Here is a 21,015-nt window from a genome sequence, read left to right on the forward strand (position 1 = left end):
CATGATCTCAGGGTCCTGGGATCGAACCTCCCCCTCAAATCAGGCTTCCTGCTCAGTGGAGAGTCTACTTCTCCCTTTCCTGCTGCCCCTCCCCCCAATTCATGCAAGAACACTCTCTCTCTCAAATAAATAAAGTCTTTTAAAAAATAAAAAATAAATTTAATAAATTTTTTAAAAAAGAATAGTTAAGTGTATCACTTACTCCCCTTCTCCATGTCAGAAAAACTCACAAAAAGTATTACTATCCCTACTCCTGCTGTCTTAGGCTGGGTCTCCCCACAAGGAAGAGCCTGAGACCAGGCTTTGCATGGGGCAGCTTTTTTGGGGTGTGGTCCCGGTAGCAGAGGGCTGGGGAGCGTGGCGCAGGGGAGAGTGGGGCGGGCCTGAGCATGAGCCTGAAGTCAGAAGCATCCACCAGCTCGCAGCTGACTGAGTCAGTAAATGATTATTTCCCGTGGCTCACAACCAAAATCATCCTAACACAAATGGAACGGAGTTAGCCCTGCCACTCCTGCGCTGGTGACATCTTTGCTGGTGCCACGGGGTGCTCGTTGGAGTGTGGGGCAACCCGCACCGTTAACCCTGGAGCGTGACACCACAGGTGGGAGTGGGGCTTAGGCAGGGACCTCCCGGAGCTTCTCTAAGGGCCAGTATAGAAAACAACTGGAATAAACCAGTTACAGCGTAGCCAGTTTCCCTCCCCAGCCCCGCGGTTCCTTAAGTAACTGGTGAAATGCAATTGGCCCCACCCCCTGGAGTACTCAAGAGGAAGAAAAAAGAACCTGTTGATAGAACGCTGGCCTCTCTTTGCCAAGGGCTCTTGCAAGGCGGATTCACTAGAAGTCCTTGTCAATTGAAAGTCAGAAATTCCAAGCCGAATGCTGCATGGAGTCTTGCTGTGTGTTGACAAGTGACTTACTTTATCATCTACATTGTAAACCCTAAGCCTAGGGGGTTTACTTACCTCCCAAGCCTCCCAAGCAGCTACGGCTCAGAGAACCCCCTTTCCCTGGCTGGAACTGGGAGGGGAGAGGACAACACCCTCAGAGTGACAGAGACAGCCGGAAGGAGCTAAGGTCCCTGACACCATGGAGAGCGGACACCAGCCCTGTCCAGAGGGCACTGGACTTTCTGCTGAGTGAAAAAACCTCACTCATAGAGGCTGCTGTTCCTTGGAGACTTTGTAACCTCAGTTGAACTTCCATTTAATTAATACCCCAACTGAAGCAAGAATGGGAACTGCAGGGGCGTCTGGGTGGCTCAGTCGTCTGCCTTCAGCTCAGGTCACCATCCCAGCGTCCTGGAATCAAGCCCCGCGTAGGGCTCCCTGCTCAGCAGGAAGCCTGCTTCTCCCTCTCCCACTCCCCCTACTTGTGTTCCCTCTCTCGCTGTGTCTCTCTGTCAAATAAATAAATAAAATCTTAAAAAAAAAAAAAAAAGGGGGGAACTGCAGAGACCTAGGAAATGGTTAGGAGGATTTTTTTTTCCAGCCCCTGAAAGCAAATCTGTTTGTGTAAACAATCTTTTTTTTTTTTTTTTTTTTTAAGTAGTATCTGAGTAGCCGAACTACATGTTGGGCAAATATTTAAAGACTTTGGTTGGAAAGAGGAACATATTCCTAGCCTACCTGTGGCCATATTTCAGAGTCCAACCCTCGATGTCAGAAAGTGTTTGCAGTCTTTAAGATATTTGGTGTGGCAATATTATAGAACACTTAAGTGTATGAAAAGTGTTCGGCATCATTAGTCATCAGGGAAAGGCAAATTCACACGCAACACCCGTTAGGTCACCACCACGCACCCATGAGAAAAATCTGAAGCGCTGACAATTCCGAGGGTTAACAAGGATATAGAGCAACGAAAGATTTCATGCACCACTGGTGGGAGTATCAAAATGGTTCCACCACTCTGGAAAACTGCGTTATCCACTAAAGCTCTACTCCTACATATATTCTTGTCTGTGTCACCTTGAATAGGTATTTGGTCACACGCTATTCTAGGTGTACCTGTGAAGGTATTTTTAGGTGAGATTAACATTTCATCAGCAGGCAGTGAGGTCACCCTCCATAATATAGGTGGGCCTCATCTGATCAGTTGAAGGCCCTTAAGATTAAAAAAAAAAAAGACTTGCCTCTCCTGAGAAAGAGAGAATTTTGCCCACAAACTGCCTTCAGACTTGAACTGCAGCATCAAATCTCTCCTGGGTCTCCAGCCAGGAGTTGAGATTCACCAAACTTTCACAATCACGTGAACCAATTCCTTACTTAAAATAGCCAAAAACTGGAAACATCCCAAGTATCAAACAACGGGGGACTGGAAAAATTAACTGTGGTATGGTCATACCATGGAATACTGCCACGAATGAATCCCACAGACATTATGCTAACCAAGAGAAGCCACACAAAAGAACACATGGTATATAACTTCATTTATATGCAATTCGAACACATGCAAATCGAACCTAGGGTGTTAGAAGCCAGAACAGTGGGTACCTTGGAGGGTATTAACCACAAGAGAGCATGAGGGAAGCTTCTGGGGTACTATAAATGTTCGGTATCTTGATCTGGCGATGGCTGCACAGATGTGCATGTATGTAAAAGTTCGCTGAGCAGTCCACTTAGGAGCAGTGCACTTTACAGTATCTATATAACATCTCAACAACAAAATTTTAAAACCAAATCCCTAAAATTACAAAAAAAAAAAGTTGAGGTAAACTTTTCTTTGTTTGCTGTGTTGTGTGTTGCCATGCTTTCTATGAAGCAGAAATTCTCCACAGTGCTTGTGGTTTGATGATTCTGGAACATGCCAAGAAAGCTCAGCAAAATCTCCTGAAACCATTCCTTAATCACAGAGACTCTCTTTTTAGAATTGTTTTCTAGCTCACATGCATTGTGTACAGAAAACACACTCTATGATTTCAGTCCGCTGAAATGTGTTATTTCTAGTCCTCTACAGGATCAATTTTGTGTGTGTTCCATATGTGCTTGAAAAGTAAGCATGTTCTGCAGTTGTTCAATGTTTTTATGTTATTCTGATAGTTTTCTCTGCTGATTCTATCAATTACAAAGAGAAGTATGTTAAAATATCTCAGTATAGACTGGGAGAAAATATAAATGAAACAAAATTGGCAAGTATATACACACACACAATTGCATTTTTGTCTATTTAACAATTGTAATTCCATCATGTTTTGCTTTATGTAGTTTAAGGCCATGTTATTAGATGCATACAGATTTAGAATTTTTATAACTTCCTGATAAATATTGAACCTTTTCACATGAACAAAATTCTCTATATATTTTTAAAAGTTTTGGGCGCCTGGGTGGCTCAGTCATTAAGCGTCTGCCTTCAGCTCGGGTCATGATCCCAGGGTCCTGGGATCGAGCCGCGCATCGGGCTCCCTGCTCGGTGGGAAGCCTGCTTCTCCAGCTCCCACTCCCCCTGCTTGTGTTCCTGCTCTTGTTATCTCTGTCTCTGTCAAATAAATAAATAAAATCTTTTAAGTTTTTTATGTGTTTTTATTTATTTTTTGCTTGTAAGTGCTGTTGGCCTATATTAATACAGATTCATTAGCTTTCTTTCAGTTAGTGCCTGTGTGGCATATCTTTTCCATCTTTCTACTTTCAAAGTTTCTACATCCTTAGCTTTAAATGTGTTTCTTGTAAATTGAATATAATTTAATGCTCTTCTGTCATTCTGATGTCCTTTGTCTTTTAACTAGAATATTTGTCTATTTACTTTTTTCACCTAAATTTTTTCTTTTGAGATAACACCTTGCAAAACTATAGCTCAGTATCACACCCAGGATATTGACATTGATCCAATCTACTCATCTTGCTCAGATTACCCCAGTTATAGTTGGGCTCGTGTGTGTGTGTGCGCGCGCGCGCGTCTAGTTCTGTACAATGTTATCATCCATGTAAGTTCATGGATCCATCATCACAGTTAAGACACTCAGCAGTTCCATCACCCACGGATCACTTACATCACCCTTTTATAACTACGTGCACTTCCCTCCGCCACCTCCCCTCTCCTGTCCTTAATCTCTGGCAACCTTTAATCTGTTCTCCATTTCTATAATTTGATCATATCAAGAATGTTATATAAATGGAATCAAACAGTATGTAACTGTTTGGGATTAGCTTTTCTTTCTTTCTTTCTTTTTTTTCTAACTCAGCGCAATGCTCTAGATTTATCCAGGTTGTTTTATACATCAGTGGTTCATTCCTTCTTGTTGCCAAGTTGTAGTCCATGGTCTGGATGGCTATCTGGGTTATTTCCACTTTGGGGCTACTCTAAATAAAATTGCTAAAAACATCCATGTACATGTTTTTTTGTGTGTGACTATACATTTCCATTTCTTTGGGATAAATGCCCAAGAGTGCATTGCTGGGTCACATGGAAATTTGCCTGTTTAGTTTTATAAGAAACTGCCCAACTGTTTTTCAGTGATTGTACCAATTTATACGCCTATCAGCAATATACGAGTGATAGTTTCTTCAGATCCTTGCCAGAGTTTGGTGTTGTCACTATTTTTTTTTTTTTTAGCCATTCTTTTAAGTGTGTAGTGGTATCTCATTGTACTTTTAATTTGCATCTCCCTAGTGGCTAATGAAGCCAAACATCATTTCATGGGCTTATTTTCCATCTGTACATCATTTTCACAAACATGTATCTTCATGTCTTTTGCCCATTTTCAAATAGAATTGCTTGGGTTTTTTAACTGTTCAGTTTGAAGAATCTGTTGTATGTTCCAGGTACTAGTCTCTCTCTGGGTAGGTAGTTTGCAAGGATTTCCTTCCACCCATAGCTAGTCTTTTCATGCTCTTAATAGGACTTTTGGCAGAGCAAACATTTTCATTTCTATGAGATCTGATTTGTCAATTTTGCCTTTTATGGGTCATGCTTTTAAAGTCACTAAGAAAATCTTAGAACCTAAGAAATCTTCACCTGGCCTAGATTCTGCACATTTTCTTCCATCTGTTGGCCAACGGCAGTCTAATTGTTCCAGCACCATTTGTTGAAAAGGTTCTTTCCTCCATCGAACTGTTTTTTCATCTTTGAAAAAAAATCGATTGGTGTGGCGCCTGGGTGGCTCAGTTGGTTGAGAGTCTGGCTCTTGATCTCAAATCAGGTCTTATAAATAAATAATTTAAAAAATAAAAAACAAAAAATCAATTGGGCATATCTGTGTGAGTGGTCCATTTACATTTAATGGAATTGCTGTTATATATTTGGGTTCTAATCTGTCTTATTTTTGTGCTATTTTCCCTGTCTGTTCTGTTTCTTTTCTTTCTTGCCTTTCTTTTGGATTGATTGGGTACAGCATTCCATTTTTCTTCACTACTAGTGTATATAGCATACTCAGTTTCTATTCACTGAGGGTTACCCTAAAAACTACCAACATATTCACTTTCTTGCTTGCTTGCTTTCTTGTACCTCTGTTCCTTCCACCTGTGCTCATTCACCTTCTGCCTGAAGAGCATCAGTGGTTGATTGCAAACTGACTACAAGTTCTTCCCCTTTTCCTACACACCCCCCCCTGCAATATGAATTTGGTGCTCCTACCATCAAGGGGTAAAGAATTTCTCTACCTCCTGAATCTGGACCTGGCCATGTGGCTCACTTTGGTCAATGGGATGTCAACAAAAGTGGAAGAGGCCACTTGAGCATTGAGGCTTGCCCTTGCCTGCTGCTGGAAACCCTTCTGCCCCTGCACAATCGAGCTTGGGCTGGCCTCCCGGGAAACAAGGGATCCAGGAGAAGGCCATTCCTGCATCTCTATCCATGGGACATGTGGGAGTGAGGGTGACCTAGACCATCAAGCCCCCATCGAGTCGGCCCAGAGCAGAGGAGCCACCAGGCCAACCCAAGAAATAAGACATGTGAATTATTTTAAGCCACTGCACATTGGGATGGTTTGTTATGTAGCAAATAACAGATATGGTCACTTCCGGTGACACCAGCAAACAGAGAGGAAGTCTTTCGAGAGGCAGGGCTGGAACTGAACACATACGTAAAAAATTAATGGAGCAGTATACTTAAGTGCACCTACTGTATGTAAGTTGCAGCTCAGTTAAAAAGTGGGAACAGAGAGCGCCTGGGTGGCTGAGTTGGTTAAGCGACTGCCTTCGGCTCAGGTCATGATCCTGGAGTCCCTGGATCGAGTCCCACATCGGGCTCCCTGCTCGGCAGGGAGTCTGCTTCTCCCTCTGACCCTCCCCCCTCTCATGTGCTCTCTCTCATTCTCTCTCTCTCAAATAAATAAATAAATAAATCTTTAAAAAAAAAAAAAAGTGGGAACAGAGGGCACCTGGGTGGCTCAGTTGGTTAAGCGACTGCCTTCGGCTCAGGTCATGATCCTGGAGTCCCTGGATCGAGTCCCGCATCGAGCTCCCTGCTTGGCGGGGAGCCTGCTTCTCCCTCTGACGCTTCCCCATCTCATGTGCTCTCTCTCTCTCTCAAATAAATAAATAAAATCTTTAAAAAAAAAAAGTGGGAACAGAAAAAGAAAATAAAAGGGTGATCCCTTCTCTCTAAACATTTCTAGTCGTATGGTAAAGGAAACAGACGCCAGCGAGCATTCCTGCACAAAACCAAATGCGCCCTTGGAACCTGGAGGCCCAGAAGTGCTTTGGACACATAGAGGGGGAGACATGGGGCCACGCCCCAGAGAAATGGTACAAAGCACTGCTTTGCAAAGCGACGCTCCTCTTTCCACACCTTGACCCGAGTGAATGCTGAGCAGCTGCAGCTTCAAAAATAGCTCAGGCCAGCTCCAGGCTGCAGGCATCAGCCTTTACCGCAAGGCAGGGAGGCTTCCGGATCGGACTAGTCCTGGAAGAAGGGCGCTGGGTGAGAAAAGATCTAGAGGCAGGGGAGCAGCGTGCAGGGAGACAGCCGTCCCGCACAGTGGAAGCAAGAGCAGGTGCTGAAGATACAGATCTAGAGGGATCATCATGGAGGGCTCAGATGCAAACCTTAAAAAAAAAATAGATAAATACATGGACTGTGCCTGATACAGAAAAGGGAAAACTACCCAAGCAATTTGTGATGGTTAATTTTATGGGTCAACTTGACTGGGCCAAGGGATGTCCAGATTACTGGCTAAACATTATTTCTGGCTGTGCCGATGAGAGTGTTTAGCAGAGAGATTAGCACTTGAATGGGTGGACAGAGTAAAGCAGAGGGCCCTCCCCAGTGTGGGTGGGCCTCATCTAATCTGTTGAGGGACGAAATAAAACGAAAAGGCCGAGGAAGGTTGAATTCGCTCTCTGCCCGATTATTGAGCTGGCATATCGGTCTTCTCCTGCCCTCAGCCTTCCCTGTTCTCAGGCCTTCAGACCTAGACCAGAATCGTCCTCAGCTCTCCGGCTGTCAAGCCTTCAGACCCCGCCACTGGCTCTCCTGGGGCTCCAGCTTGCAGATGGCAGATTGGGGGACTTCTCAGCCTCCAGAATCCTGTGAACCAATCCCTTATGATAAACCTCTTTATAGATAGATAGATACAGACATAGACATAAATATATATATATATGTAAATCTATAGGTAAAGATATTCATATTGGTTTTGTTTCTCTGGAGAACCGTAATACGCTATTTAAGCAAATCACATATCAAGGCCTGGGTCTGAAAAGGTAGTTTTTCAACCTGTTTGATGTGATTAGAATAATCACTTTCATTTTGATTCTTTTTTTAAGATTTTATTTTGTTTAAATTCAATTTAATTTAATATAGTGTGTTATTAATTTCAGAGGTAGAATTTAGTGATTCATCACTTGCATATAACACCCAGTGCTCATTACATCAAGTGCCCTCCTTAATGCCCATCACCCAGTTACCCCATCCCCCCACCCACGTCCCCTCCAGCAGCCCTCAGTTTGTTTCCTAGAGTTAGGAGTCTCTTACGGTTTGCATCCCTCTCTGTTTTCATCTTATTTTATTTTTCCTTCCCTTCCCTTATGTTCATCTGTTTTGTTTCTTAAACTCTACATATATGAGTGAAATCATATGGTTTGCCTTTGTCTGACTGATTTATTTCGCTTAGCATAATACCCTCTAGTTACATCCATGTCATTGCAAATGACAAGATTTCAATTTTTTGATGGCTGTGTAATATTCCATTGTGTATATATCCCACATCTTCTTTATCCAGTCATCTGTCGATGGACATCTGGGCTCTTTCCATAGTTTGGCTATTGTGGACATTGCTGCTATAAACATTGGGGTGCATGTGCCCCTTTGAATCACTGTTTGTATCCTTTGGATAAATACCTAGTTATTTTATTTCATTTTTTGAGAGAAAGAGAGCAAGAGAGTGTAAGCAGGGGAGGCACATAGGAAGAAAGAGAGAATCCCAAGCAGGCTCTGTGCTCAGTGGGGGCTCGATCTCATGACCCTGAGATCATGACCTGAGCTGAAATCAAGAGTCGGACGCTTATCCAACTGAGCCACCCAGGCACCTCAAGATTTTATTTTTAACTAATCCCTATTCCCTAAGGGGAGGCTCAAACTCATGACCTTGAGGCCAAGAGTCACATGCTCCACTGACTGAGCCCGCCAGGGACCCCTGGTTTTGATTTCTAAATAATATGTTGATTTTCAAAATTGAATCATAAAAAAATTGGGTTTAAAAAATTTTACTTGGAGAGGAAATCATAATGTAGTAATAGTTATTTGTTTCATCCTGTACTCCAGAGCCCAAGGGATGACTTGGCTGAAAATGTCAAATTTCAAGTTTTGCTAGAGGTCAAGACACCAACTATTTTTTCCCTCTTGCCCAATTGCATATTTGTACAAAATACATGGTGAAAGAAGGGGTATGGCTTTCTCAAGACTTTGAGGTAACACCAAAGCTAATGGTGATGATAATATCTGCAAAGCTGGGTTCTTAAATTTTTGTTGTCAGCCGTCTACTGGGCACTTGTCATGCGCTGGGCACTGTGCTGAGTGTTTTTGGGTGGTTATCTTGTTTGGGTGTCTCGCTGAGGATCATACAGCCAATGAGGGACAGAGTTGGGACCTGAAGTTGAGCTCATCACCTGTTCTCTTAACCTCCGGGTCTCCTGTCTCTTCAACATGAACAAGCTGCGTGGGGAAGATGCATTATTGGAATGCCCATCGTCAGCACTCGGCCACACTGGCTTCGGTAATCAGGAGCATCAGAATCAGAAGGATGTGCCTTTGTCCCAAGCACTGACCAACAGCCTTGCTGAGTGACCTCAGAGAAGACATCACGCCTCCACCACAGGAACCAGGAAGCCTCTGGAAAATAGCTCAGGAGACCTCAGAGCACCCGCCTTGCAATGTGACCCCCGAACACTTTCTGCCTTACATCGCGGCCATGTGGTGTTGGCTTGGTCCTGACTTGATACTAATTATCTATCACTGCCTAACAAATCACATTAAAATTTAGCCACTTAAAACAACCAGAATTTGGGGCACCTGGGTGGCTCAGTTGTTAAGCGTCTGCCTTCGGCTCAGGTCATGATCCCAGGGTCCTGGGATGGAGCCCCGCATCGGGCTCCCTGCTCAGCAGGAGGCCTGCTTCTCCCTCTCCCATTCCCCCTGCTTGTGTTCCCTCTCTCGCTGTGTCTCTCTCTGTCAAATAAATAAAATCTTAAAAAAAAAAAAAAAAAACCAAAATTTATTAGCTCTGTCTCTGAGTCAGAAATTCAGGAGTAGTTTGGCTGGGTGGTTGTTGCATGAGGTCTCTGTTTTAAATTTAGCTTAAATTCTTATTTAGGTATGGCAAGGCCAACAGATAAGGAAGCAATTGTCATTGAAAAGATAGTTTGTTAATCACAGATCCCAGACAAGCAGAAGGACAGAGTGGAGTTGGCCTTTTGGGAGCTGGAACCAGGGACCTAAAAAATTTCCTTCCTTCCCTCCCTCCCCCCTTCCCTCTCTCTCTCTCTCTCTCTCTCTCTCTCTCTCACACACACACACACACACACACACACACACACGAGTCACTTTTCTCTGTGCGTGGCTCCACTCTCAGCTATAACCAACCCCAGTCTGCTCTGAATTCACATCCTTGCAGCCTCTTGAACAGAAAAGAAAATCCTGGCCTCTGACGGAGCCCTGGCCCCTGGCCAGCTGCTCTCTGGGATGGGTCAGGGAAGGACCCTGATGGACCCAGCTCCGTTCTCGCGCTCCCCCAAGCCCTGGGCCTGGGTCACAGGGGTCCGGAGGACAAGACCCGCTAGCAGCAGAGGGTGGTGGGGGCTGGGGGTGTGCAGGAAGAGAAGCACGGGGACATTGCCAGCCTGCAGCTGGGCGGCCATCCCAGTGTGCGCGCCGAAGTCGGAGTTGCCCTATTTTGGAAATAACAGGAAAAAATCAACTGCTCCAAACTCTCAAAATGGTGACTTTCCACAGATGTGGCCTCACCAGTGGGTCTATTCCAAGACAAGCGTACTGAGCCTGAATCTTCAAGAAGCCACCTTCTCCTTGTTGACACACCCTCAAGCCAGAATCCAGTCTTGCTGACAAGGCAGATGATGGGTGAGCCAAACAGCTTCATTTTATTTTCTCCCCTGGGCGCTGCTCTTAAGAACAAGGCTCGTGAAAGTAAGTCGAAGAGGCAGCAAGCAAAGCTCATGCCCCCAGGATCCTGGGCTAGCTTCCTGATCTTGTGGGCGATCCCATCTAGAGATAAAAAGGCTTCCCCATCACCCTGCCCGAAGTCCTCCAACGGGAAGATTCGAGCTCAAGTGTCGTTTCGTTGCCAAAAACACCTCCCAAACACTCAGCATTTCGCGGGGAGGGAGGGTAAATGTTTCTGTAGCTTAGCTCTGACCTGTTTGTTTTCTCATCTGTAAAATGGAGGCTTTAAGAGCTGCCAAGTGTCTGGCTATAGGAGGTGCTTGGTAAAACAATGGGGCACTTTGTGACCAGCGGGATGACAGGAGAAGAAATAGGCCTGTAGAGGATTGGCCGCTTGTCCCTGGCTGCGGCATGGGGTAAGGGTCCCAGGGTCCCAGACCAGGGCAGGGAGAGTCCTCAGACACCCACAGGGCCGGGTAGGGAAGAGGCATGGGGGGGGGGGGGGGCTGTGGTGGAAGGAAGCCCAAGTCAGAGTCATCTGGGAACCCTAACAGAGCTGGGAGAAAGTGGTGGAGGCAGGATGCAGGGTGGGATGGAACCAAAGGCAGTGTTGTTGTGGGGGCGGGTGAGACCCACAAGCTGAGACCTGAACCCAAGACCCTGAAGCGGCCTCGAGATGTACCCCTGAGGTCTGGGGTCACTCCCTGCACCCCCATCCCCACCCTCCCAGAGCTGCCTGAGGTGAACCAACATCGGCCCCCTTAATGCCACCCCATCCAAGTCAATGGCAGCTCCTCGAGGACCGGGAGCCCTGGGAGAACTGGAGCTTTTACTCTGTAACCAGCGGGGCGCAAGCCCAGTCAGCAGTCCCTGACTGTTCCAGTCTTCACATGGGAACTAGCCCCACTTCTGCCCCTGACGGGCTGGAAGCCCAACCTTTCTCTTAGGGTTCCTGTCCCCCCATATAATTAGAGGGGTCATCAGAGTTACCAAGCCCCTGCAGGTAACTGCAGTCACCCTATGCCAGGATATAAAAAAATCGTGGCTCAAGCCTCCTATAGCAGAGTCATTCCAAGCATAGGCTGTGGGGCCGGAGAGCCTGAGTTCAAATCCTGCCATGGTCTCTTAACCAGCTGTCTGGCCTTGAGCGGGTTACTTCACCTCTCTAGGCCTCAGTGTCCTCTCTGTAAAATGGGGATATTAGTAGCATCTACTAGGCAGGTTCTCCTGTGAAGACTAAATGAGTTAATATATGAGAAGTGCTTGGGACATTGCTTGGAGAAAGCTCAACCTTGGGGGGATCCCTTGTCACCTCTCTAGCTGGAGGGGCTCCCAGCCTCTCCCCAGCTGCCCAGACAGGGGCCCTGCCACTCCCCAGGATCCCTCCTCCTGGCTGCAGGGAGCCTCTTCCACCCACCTCCTTGGGGCCACGGAGCTGCACAATCGAAATACCCAGCCCAGTTACCCCACAGAAGATGGAAGCTGTTGGTCACAGGAAGCTTTCAAAAGAGCAACTTTCCTCCTGCTGCCTTGGGACCCACAGGATGCCCGACGGTCCCCCAGGCCTGTTCTGTGGCCTCCTTATGGCCGCTGTCCTGTCTGCCTGCGCTGTGAACCACCGCGGCCCAAGGGTTCTGCGCTCCCCACCACAAGCCACTGGCTGGGGCTGCCTGCCCCCCTCACACCAGGCAGGGTTGCGAGTTGAACATGCTCTGGGGGAGGCTAAGAGGACACGGGGGCACTGAGGAGGCGCACAGGCCTCAGCCCTGCCCTACAGGCGCCTTGGGCAGGCTCATGATGCAAGCAGGACCACAGACTCTGCCCCCAAGCCAACGGGAGCTTCAGGGTCCCACCCCTGTCCTCTCGGGGACCGATGGGCCCTTCCTGGTACATTCCACCCAAAGAGGCCCGCTGTCCTCTAGAAACCCAAACTGCCAACCGGCCCCCCAAACCCAAAGCACACAAGACTCCCCGCACGAGGCTCTGCTTGAAGTCCATTGAGCACGGGCTCCTCTGAGGGGCAGCCAGGCCTCCAGCCTGGGAATGTCATACCCGCCTTCCTCAGTGAACCCCTCTCCGGGCCTCAGTTTCCCCATCTGTAGGGTGAGGGTATTGAGTTCCACGATTCCCACAGCCTCCTGAGCACTGGGGCTACTCTTCCTCCATGTCCTCTTTCACGTCATCTTCCTGCTCAAGGTGGAGCCTGCGGTGGCTCCCCAGTGCGCTGGGATCAACTCCTAGTCCTCCCTGTGGCCAGCAAGTCCTCTACGGGGGAGGCCAGTGTCCCTGCCCACTCCCCCAGGCGCCTCAGCTAGCCTCTGGCACCTGCCGACTCCTGGGTCACTCCTGCTCCCTGCACTGGCCTCCTGCTCTCCCCTCTGGCCCCCAACTCTCTCCCACGTCTCGCCGGGGACCACCCCTGAGAAGCCTGGGAGTCCCTCGGACTGGGTTTGAACTCTGCCTCTCCTGTTTGAGCCGTGTGGCCTTGGACAAGTCGACTTACTGCCTCACTCTTCTGAGTTTGGGTTTCCTCCCTTGAGGGGGTTAGATGAGATAACTAAGTCCCCACACAGGGCCAGCACGGTGGCGGGGGGTCGGGGCACCAGGCCTGTGAATTCAGGCAGGCCTCTGATGGAAGACACCAGTCAGACCGACTGGGCTGATGGGCGCCAGCTCGCTGCCAAAGCAGTCCGCCCTTGCTGGTGTTGGCACATGGATTCTGACAGGTAAAGCGGATTCAGCCACCTCACCCGGGGACAGGAGGACAGAAAGGAACCAGATCTGATCTCTGACCTCACAGGAGGGTGGTTTGAGGGGAGATAACTGGGCAGGCCAGGATGCCCCCCGAGTGGAGCCAGCGGTGGTGGGCAGTGAGCGGGTCGGGAGTGCTGGCAGGGATCGCAGGGACCAAGGCAGGGAGGGGCAGCAGGTGAAGTGGGCAGGGCGGGGCGGGGGGAATGTTCTGGAGGGTGGAGAGTTCTTACGAGCGGAGGCCTGGCAGGCTCGTCAGGCTGTGGACTTTGTCTGCAGGGCAGCAAGGAGTGCCTGGCAGTCTGGAACTGTCCGACTCCACCTTGCTCCATGAGCTCATAGGAGGTGCAGGCCAGCTGGGGGAGCCAAGCAGGAGGCGGCCACAGCTTTTCAGGATGGACAGATGGGCTAGGATGGGCAGGTGGCAGGACACTCCCACCGGCGGCTGACAGAGGCTCTCCGGAGCTGAGGGGGATCGTGCATCCTCCTTCCGTCCCCAAGCAGCCGGGCCACCAGGAGCTCCAGGCTTGCCTTCAGCCACACACCTGCTGGGCCCTGCTGGCCACCTGCCGCACCAACCTGGGAGTGACCCCTGGCACCACCGGAGAATGAGCCACACTGATGCTCGTGCGAAACCCCCGAGGGTATGCGTCACTTACTAGGGTCCATGTGCACATAGCCTCCGACTGTGTGCCCACACTGTGGCTGAGATGTCAGCGACTGTTCGCCACATTCATGGCTGCCCTTCTCTCAGACTGATGGGGTTCCCCAGGTGGCGGCCATCACACCTGCCCCCGGTGAGGGCACCTCCCTCCTGCAGAAGTCCTCTGGGGTGGATCCTCAAGGCTTAGGGTCTCATCTTTCTGTCTGGATCTGGAACTGCTCTGTCTCCTGGCAGATAATTCTCCAGGCGCCTAATTCTGTTCCAGGGCCCGGACGCCCAGCCCGACCCTCGTCCTCCCCGAGACAGCCTGGGAAGGGGCAGGGGGTCCCCTGTGCCCTCCAGCCCCTCAGGGACCACAGCACAGCTTTCCTCTTTGGTGTTTATTGGTTCCAAAGGCCAGGCTTTGTCCCAGGGGAGGCTGAAGGGGCTCATATCTTTTGGGCTCCATGGACAGGGCGGTTCATGTGCTCGGGGGAGGCCAGGTAGGCCTTGAGCTTGGGCCGGGCTCTGAGGCGCGCCACATAGGCCAAGAGCAGAGGGTGGGAGTCCAAGCAGCCAGGGGCCAGGACCTGGTGATTCAGCAACAGGTCCAGCAGGTTGTAGTCGGCGAAGGAGATCTGCAGGACAGAGGTCAGAAGAGGGCTTGAGCAGGGTCAGAAGAGGAGGGGCCGCAGGGAGCCAGGACCCTGGCTGCTCCAGCGAACCTGCCGTGGCTCCCCTCTGGGCCTCAGTGTGCCCTTCTGAGAAATGGATCTACCACGGGCCGGACCCAGCACTCACCTGGTCGCCCACAAGGAAGGCCTGGCCCTCCTGGTTCTGGATCAGCAGGGTCTCAAAAGGCTTCAGGTGCCCCGGCAGCTCCTGAAAATACTTGGCCTTGCCCTCCTCCTGCAAAGGGCAGTGATCCAGTGGCAGCCCCCAGCATGCTTGGCCTGGGTGAGCTCCCGGGCCCCAGCCCTGAGTGCTTACGTAGCTCCGGTAGATGAGCCGGCTGCAGAGCCTACGGACGTCCTCCACGCCATCGTTCACCATGTCCACCAGCGCCGCCTCCCGCTGGTCTTTGCCGTAGAGCCCTGGGTCAGCAGCCAGGCAGTGGATCAGGTTCAGGGCTCAGGATGGGGTGCCCAGGTCCCTCGATTGGGAAGGCCCGCTCTGCCCAGCCCTGCCGCTCCCATCTCCAAAAACCCAGAGGGCTCAGTCAGTTGGGTGACCAACTCTTGATTTCAGCTTGGGCCGTGATCTGGGGGTCCTGGGATCAGGCCCTGAATAGGGCTCTGAGCTCAGTGTGGCATCTACTTCTCCCTCCTCCTCCCTCTCTGCCCCTCCCACCGCTTGCAAGCACCAACTTGCTCTATATAGCTCTCGTGCTCTCTCAAATAAATAAATAAAATCTTAAATAAAAAAAAAGAGCCCAAGGGGACATGCCCAGCTGAGGACCATGCCCCTTCGCGGTCACATCCTAAGTCCCGTTCTGAGACTCAGGAATTCCCTGCCCAAATGGCCCCAAGCTCCCTTCCCCAGATCTGTCCCCCTGCAAGGGCGAACCAAGCCTCTGGTGCACGTGCCCTGGGCCGGAGGGGCAGCTGTTTGTGGTGCCCGGACAGCACTGGGCTGTGGGGACTGGTGGGTCCATGTGCAGCACAGGAGAGCACAGGGGCAGGACAAGGTGGCAAGCCGTGGTCAGAGGCCTTCGTCCTCCCGCCCTGGGTCCCACAGAGGTCAGGGCAGGCTTGGCCTGGCTGTGACTCCTCTGTCCCCTTCCCTGATTGCCACATCCTGCTGGGACCCAGAGCTGGTCTAGACCCCCCAAAGTTAGCCAAAAAAGAGGCAGCTACCTCTCTCAGCCATGTGCCTGCCACCATTATAACAAGGCCACAGGCTTGCTCACTGCGAGCATGGGTTTTCTGGATTCAAGAGAGGCCAAAACAGGAAAAAATGGGCAGGAGGCCTACTGGACACACCTTAAGTGGCCTCTAGCCTACACCAGCACATATGCGGGGGCTGGCGGCCTCCTCGGAGTTGTCCTCTGGGAAACGGGCACCGTGAATGCATCTGGCACCATCTGGCTGGCAGAGCTCTCCTAACCCAGGCCCTGCCCCTTCTTTTAGGGTCATCTGGCCTGTCCTCCATGCGGGAGGACTTCTGGTTCTCAGGACATCCACGTGGGACCCATCGGGTACTCTGCAGGACTGGACTGCCCATGACCTCAGAACTCACCAAAGGTGCGGCCCAGGTGTCGCAGGATGGCATTGGACTGGTACAGGGTGAGGTCTCCGTCCTGGAACTTGGGGAGCTGCCCATACAGCTGGGGAGGGCGTGGCATGGGTCAGTAAGAGACGCTGAGCTCAGCTGCCCCCCACCCTGGTTTTGCCCCACGAAGGCCCAGCACCTGTCCCCTGCCAGGGCGCAGTCACTCACACAGGAGGCCTTGAGCGGGCCCTGCAGCCAGCTCTCCTTGGTCACCACCTCCTCCTTCCAGCTCTGGCCCTGGTCAGCCAGCAGCATGCGCATGGCCTCGCAGCGCCCTGGGGGAGGGGAGAACGGGGTGGTGGGATGTGTGCAGAGACCCCAGCCTCACAGTGCCCTGGGGAGGGGGTCAGGAGTGTGGGGACCGGACAGAAGCTTCAGAGCCTGCTGAAGAGATAAGCCACGGAGGAACAGTGGAGACCATGGAGAGGGAGACAGGCGGAGACCCCAGCCCATGGTGCCGCAGGATGCGGACAGAGTGAAGCCAGCCAGGACACCGAGAAGATGCGGCCCTGGGAAAGCCGGACCTGGCCCCGCCCCCGCCCTCCCGGCCCCGCCCCACGACCCGAGACGCCTTGTCCAGCCTCCGGCCTCGGCGGGACCCCAGGAAGCAGCCTGGGCGGGCGGCCTGGCTCCGCCTGTGCCCTTCGCCCTCCTGAAGGAGCAGGGCCCGCACCTCGGGTGGGGAAGTAGAGGATGGTGTAGGGCGGCACTAGGAGAGACAAACAGACAGGGCGTGAAAGAGGATCCCCCCACGGAGCTGCACCGAGAAGGGGGTGGCTCAGCCTGGGTCCTGCCCCCCGCCCCCAGCGTGGTGCAGACCCTACTCACTAGGTCGCGGTGACGTGGAAGAGCAAGCAGCAGGAAGTGGCGGCGAGCCCAGTGGTCTTATATTTATGGTCTGTTCCACACACACCCCCCTTCTCGCCCCACCCAGGAATGCACCGAGTCCCTGAGCGGAGCTTGGCCCTGGGCAAGGCTGGGTGTGGCGGGGGCAGGGCCGGACAGGCTCACCTGCACCTCCGCGCCGTGTACCCTGCCTGAAGGGTACTGACTTCAGCATCACACAGCAACTACCAGCATCCAGGCCACACCCAAACCCACAGAACTGCTCAGGGCCCCCAGACGGCCGGGTCTGAGTCCCCAGCTAGCTGCTGGGTCCCCAGCACCAGCACACAGTAGGTGCTCATTAAATGCTTCTTGCATGAATGAGTGCAATTTCGATAGGCATATCCATTTACACCTCCTCTCTCCGGAATAATAATTACGGCAAACCCTTAGGGACTGAGGACTGTGTCGAGGACTTTACAGAGATTACCACCCGAGGACTTGGTATTGTTCTGATCCTCATTTTACAGAGGAGGAACTGAAGCCCAGAGAGGTTAAGTGACTTGCTCAAGGTCACACAGCTAGGCAACAGGACTTAGAGCCAGGGTTGGCCAGCTTCAGGGGCCTCACTTTTAACCTTCAGTCTTTCTTCTGCAAAGGCTTGTTATCTCCAAACCATGTTTTGTCTGAGTCTAAGTGCTAACGCACTCTTCAAATACCAACTGGACCTGGGGATATGGGTGGATGGAAAGACAGACAGACTGAAATGGGCAGGACCTCCTGGGCCTGAGGGGGGCTGTGTTCTTCCAGGCAGAGCCCAGTGCCTGCCTCCCTGCGGGGCCCTTGATGGCACCCCCAGCCCACTTCCGGCTGCCCCTTCCTGGGTGGGGGCAGGGGTCGAGGGATGTCTCAGTGGGGGTGGTGGTCATCCCCGGGAACTGGAGCCTGACTGAACCAGACGTCTCTCAGCCAGTTTTTCCTGTCAGAGCCACCAGGAGAGAGGAAGGTATCTTTCCCTGGGGCAGTACCCACCTAAAGCCTGGGGGGAAAACCCAAAAGTGCCTAATCAGCAGCATCCCTTAGCCTCATTTGAGCCCACAGCTGCCTGGGGCTGGGAGGGGTGGGGGAGGTGGGGCCAGGACTGGGTTCTATCCCTGACTCACAGCTGGAGGAACATCTGCCCGGCACTTAGCAGCTTACAAAGAGCTTTCATGAAAATGGTCTCATTTCATCTCCACATCCTGAGAGGGAGGGAGCCTTGTTCGCATTATACTGATGAGGACACCAAGGTTCACAGAGGTTCATTCACCTGCTCTGGCCTGGAACATTCATGCCCTCCCTTTGCACACAAGCATCAAAGGCCTGGGAGACCCCTCCCTGCCTAGTGGGCCAGCCTCCTGCCAGCTCACACCCTCCAGCCATCACACTCAGGCTGTCTCCCAGCTCAGCTCGGCACTATTCGGTGGTGTTCCAGGGGGCTGCTTTTACCCACAGTCCTCTGGCTCCCCAGGCAAGTCGGTGGACTAGCTCCGTGGCCTAGCTCCGTGGCCACCCCGGGGCTTCCTCCGCTGGGGTCCAAAAGCACAGTTTTCCCAGCCCAGTGGGCCAGGAACCTCCCTGTGCCCATCCCCGCACCTCCAGTCCACGTGTATATCAGCACCTGTCTTTGGCAGTTTTTAAAAATATAAACAAACCGCTTTGTTGCTACTTAGATTTCACCCTTATAAAGTGTACATTCAGTGGTTTTAGTATATACAGTGTTGTGCAACCATCACCACTAAGTAGTCCCAGCACATTTTCATCACCCCCCCAAAAACACCCTGTACCCATTGGCAGTCACTCCTCATGCCCCTCCTCCCAACCCCACTAATCTAGTTTGTTGCTATGGATTTGCCTATGCTGGGTATTTCATATAACTGGAATCATACACTCTGTAGCCTTTTGGATCTGGCTGCTTTCACTTTGCAGAATGTTTTGGGGTTCATGTATGTCATAGTGTGTAACAGTGCCTCATTCCTGGGGTGCCTGTGTGGCTCAGTTGCTTAAGCGTCTGCCTTCGGCTCAGGTCATGATCCCAGGGTCCTGGGATCGAGCCCCACATCAGGCTCCTGGCTCAGGGGGGAGCCTGCTTGTCCCTCTCCCTCTGCCTCTCCCCCTGCTCATGCTCTGTGTGTGTGTGTGTCTCTGTGTCTCAAATGAATAAATAAAAATCTTTTAAAAAAATAGTGCATCATTCCTGTCTACAGCTGGGTAATATTGCGTGACATGAGCATACACATTTTGTCTACCCATTCCTTCAATGATGGACATTTGGGTTGTTTCACTTTGGGGCTTTTATGAGTCAGGCTGCTATGAACATTTGTGTGCAAATTTTTGCAGGAATTTATGCTTTCAATTCCCTTGGGTACATACCCAGGGGTGGACTTGCTAGATCACATGGTAGCTCATTTTGAGGAACTGCCAAACTGTTTCCCGAAGTGGCCGTACCATTTTGTAAACCCAACAGCAGCCTGCGAAGGCCCCAACTTCTCCACGTCTTTACCAACACTGCTACTGTCTTTTTCACTTTAGTTATCCTGGTGAGTGTGAAATAGTATCTCTACATGGTTCTGTGTGCCAAGCCTGGGGTGACTTGTGGGGAACAGGGTGGAGAAGGAGCCATCTTCTTTGCCATCAGGAGAATCATAGCTCAGGGCTGCCTGGCTGCCTCAGTCGGTGGAGCATGCGACTCTTGATCTCGGGGTTGTGAGTTCAAGTCCCAAGCTGGGTGTGGAGCCTACTTAAATAATAATTTTTTTTTTATAAAAAGAAGAATCACAGCTCAGACTGGAAGAGATAGACACAAGGTTTCATTCACACACTGACTAGTATGTATCAGGCTATGAGTGGGCTAGGCATCATGGCAAACACCACAATAGGTAAGATATGGTCTCCATTCTAATTGACTCTTTCAATGAAGAATATAAAGCCTTCATGAGCAGTCCATCCACCCAGCCATCTATCTACCTCCATCCATCTCTCTGTCTGTCCATCTATATACCCATCTATCCAATCGTCCACCTATCCAACAACCAAACGTTTGACCAGCAGTCCATCAGAACATCTACCTACTTCTCTCTCCATCCATCCAGCTACCCATTTACCCACCCAGCCATCCTCCACCTGTCTATCCATCCATCTACCAACTATTTAACAACTAGCCTATCAAATCATCTACCCATCCTTCCATCCAGTCAGCTGCCTATCTGTCCGTCCATCCATCCATCCATCCATGTCTGTCAACCACTGATCCACGTGGACATGCTAGGCACTGGAGCTGGAGCTCCAGCTTGGCTAAGTTGGATTGGGCAAGTCAAGGGCATCAAAATGAATACCCTAGTATGTCGTTAATTGAATACAAGTGAGGAAGGGTTTCCAAGCCGGACTTTTTCCACCTAGATACAAAGGCTTTGCTTCTTGATGCAAAACACTTTTATCCACTATACTCTGACCAGTTTATGCCCCCACTACTTGGGTTTATACTTTGGGGCACACATTTCTCCCACTTCCCACCTTCTTAGATGGTCATTTGGACACAGGCTCATTCGTCACACGTGGCATCCACCATTTTTTGAGCCCTTCCTATGTGCCAGGAACCTGCTAGGTCTTTTACTTAATTTTCACAAAGGTACCAGGAGGCCTAGGTCAACCGCCATTTTCCAGATAAGGAAACTGGGGCTCAGAGAGGTGAAATACCTTGCTGAGGGCCACACAGCACACAGGGAAATCCCAGCCTGTAGGCCTTCTATAAGATCTTGCAGAAAATGCTAGAATTCCTGCGTCTGAAGGATGCTTGCAATGCTGCCTGGGATGTAGTACCCTTCTGGCCTCCAGGAGGAGGCGAAACCCTGAGGGCAGACAGGAAGGTTGCAGGCTGGGGAAGGCTGAACCTTCAAGTGATCAACTTGAGTGGTCACAAGGAGCCCTTCCCACCCT

General features: G+C 50.9%; 1 protein-coding gene across 2 annotated transcripts; it reads right to left on the bottom strand.

The window, feature by feature from the left end:
• Nucleotides 1–14,265: 14,265 nt before the first annotated feature.
• LOC123856887 (glutathione S-transferase P-like) lies at nt 14,266–18,828 on the bottom strand. 2 transcript variants are annotated; one of them, XM_064576084.1, is made up of 7 exons: nt 17,044–18,824; nt 16,889–16,924; nt 16,384–16,490; nt 16,183–16,270; nt 14,935–15,038; nt 14,746–14,853; nt 14,274–14,582 (listed from the first exon to the last, which is right to left on the bottom strand). In XM_064576084.1, exons 1-7 carry the CDS (start codon nt 17,273–17,275, stop codon nt 14,394–14,396), a joined length of 864 nt encoding a protein of 287 aa, XP_064432154.1. In that variant the 5' UTR covers nt 17,276–18,824; the 3' UTR covers nt 14,274–14,393. The 2 variants fall into 2 exon arrangements, with proteins under 2 accessions (XP_064432153.1, XP_064432154.1); XM_064576083.1 differs by having other exon boundaries at nt 14,266–14,582; nt 14,746–15,038; nt 17,044–18,828.
• Between the last annotated feature and the right edge of the window lie 2,187 nt (nt 18,829–21,015).

This window comes from Mirounga angustirostris, unplaced genomic scaffold, assembly GCF_029215605.1.
Source record: "Mirounga angustirostris isolate CCGP_5_RB_7025 unplaced genomic scaffold, mMirAng1.0.hap1 SCAF_13, whole genome shotgun sequence".
Lineage (NCBI taxonomy): Eukaryota > Metazoa > Chordata > Mammalia > Carnivora > Phocidae > Mirounga > Mirounga angustirostris.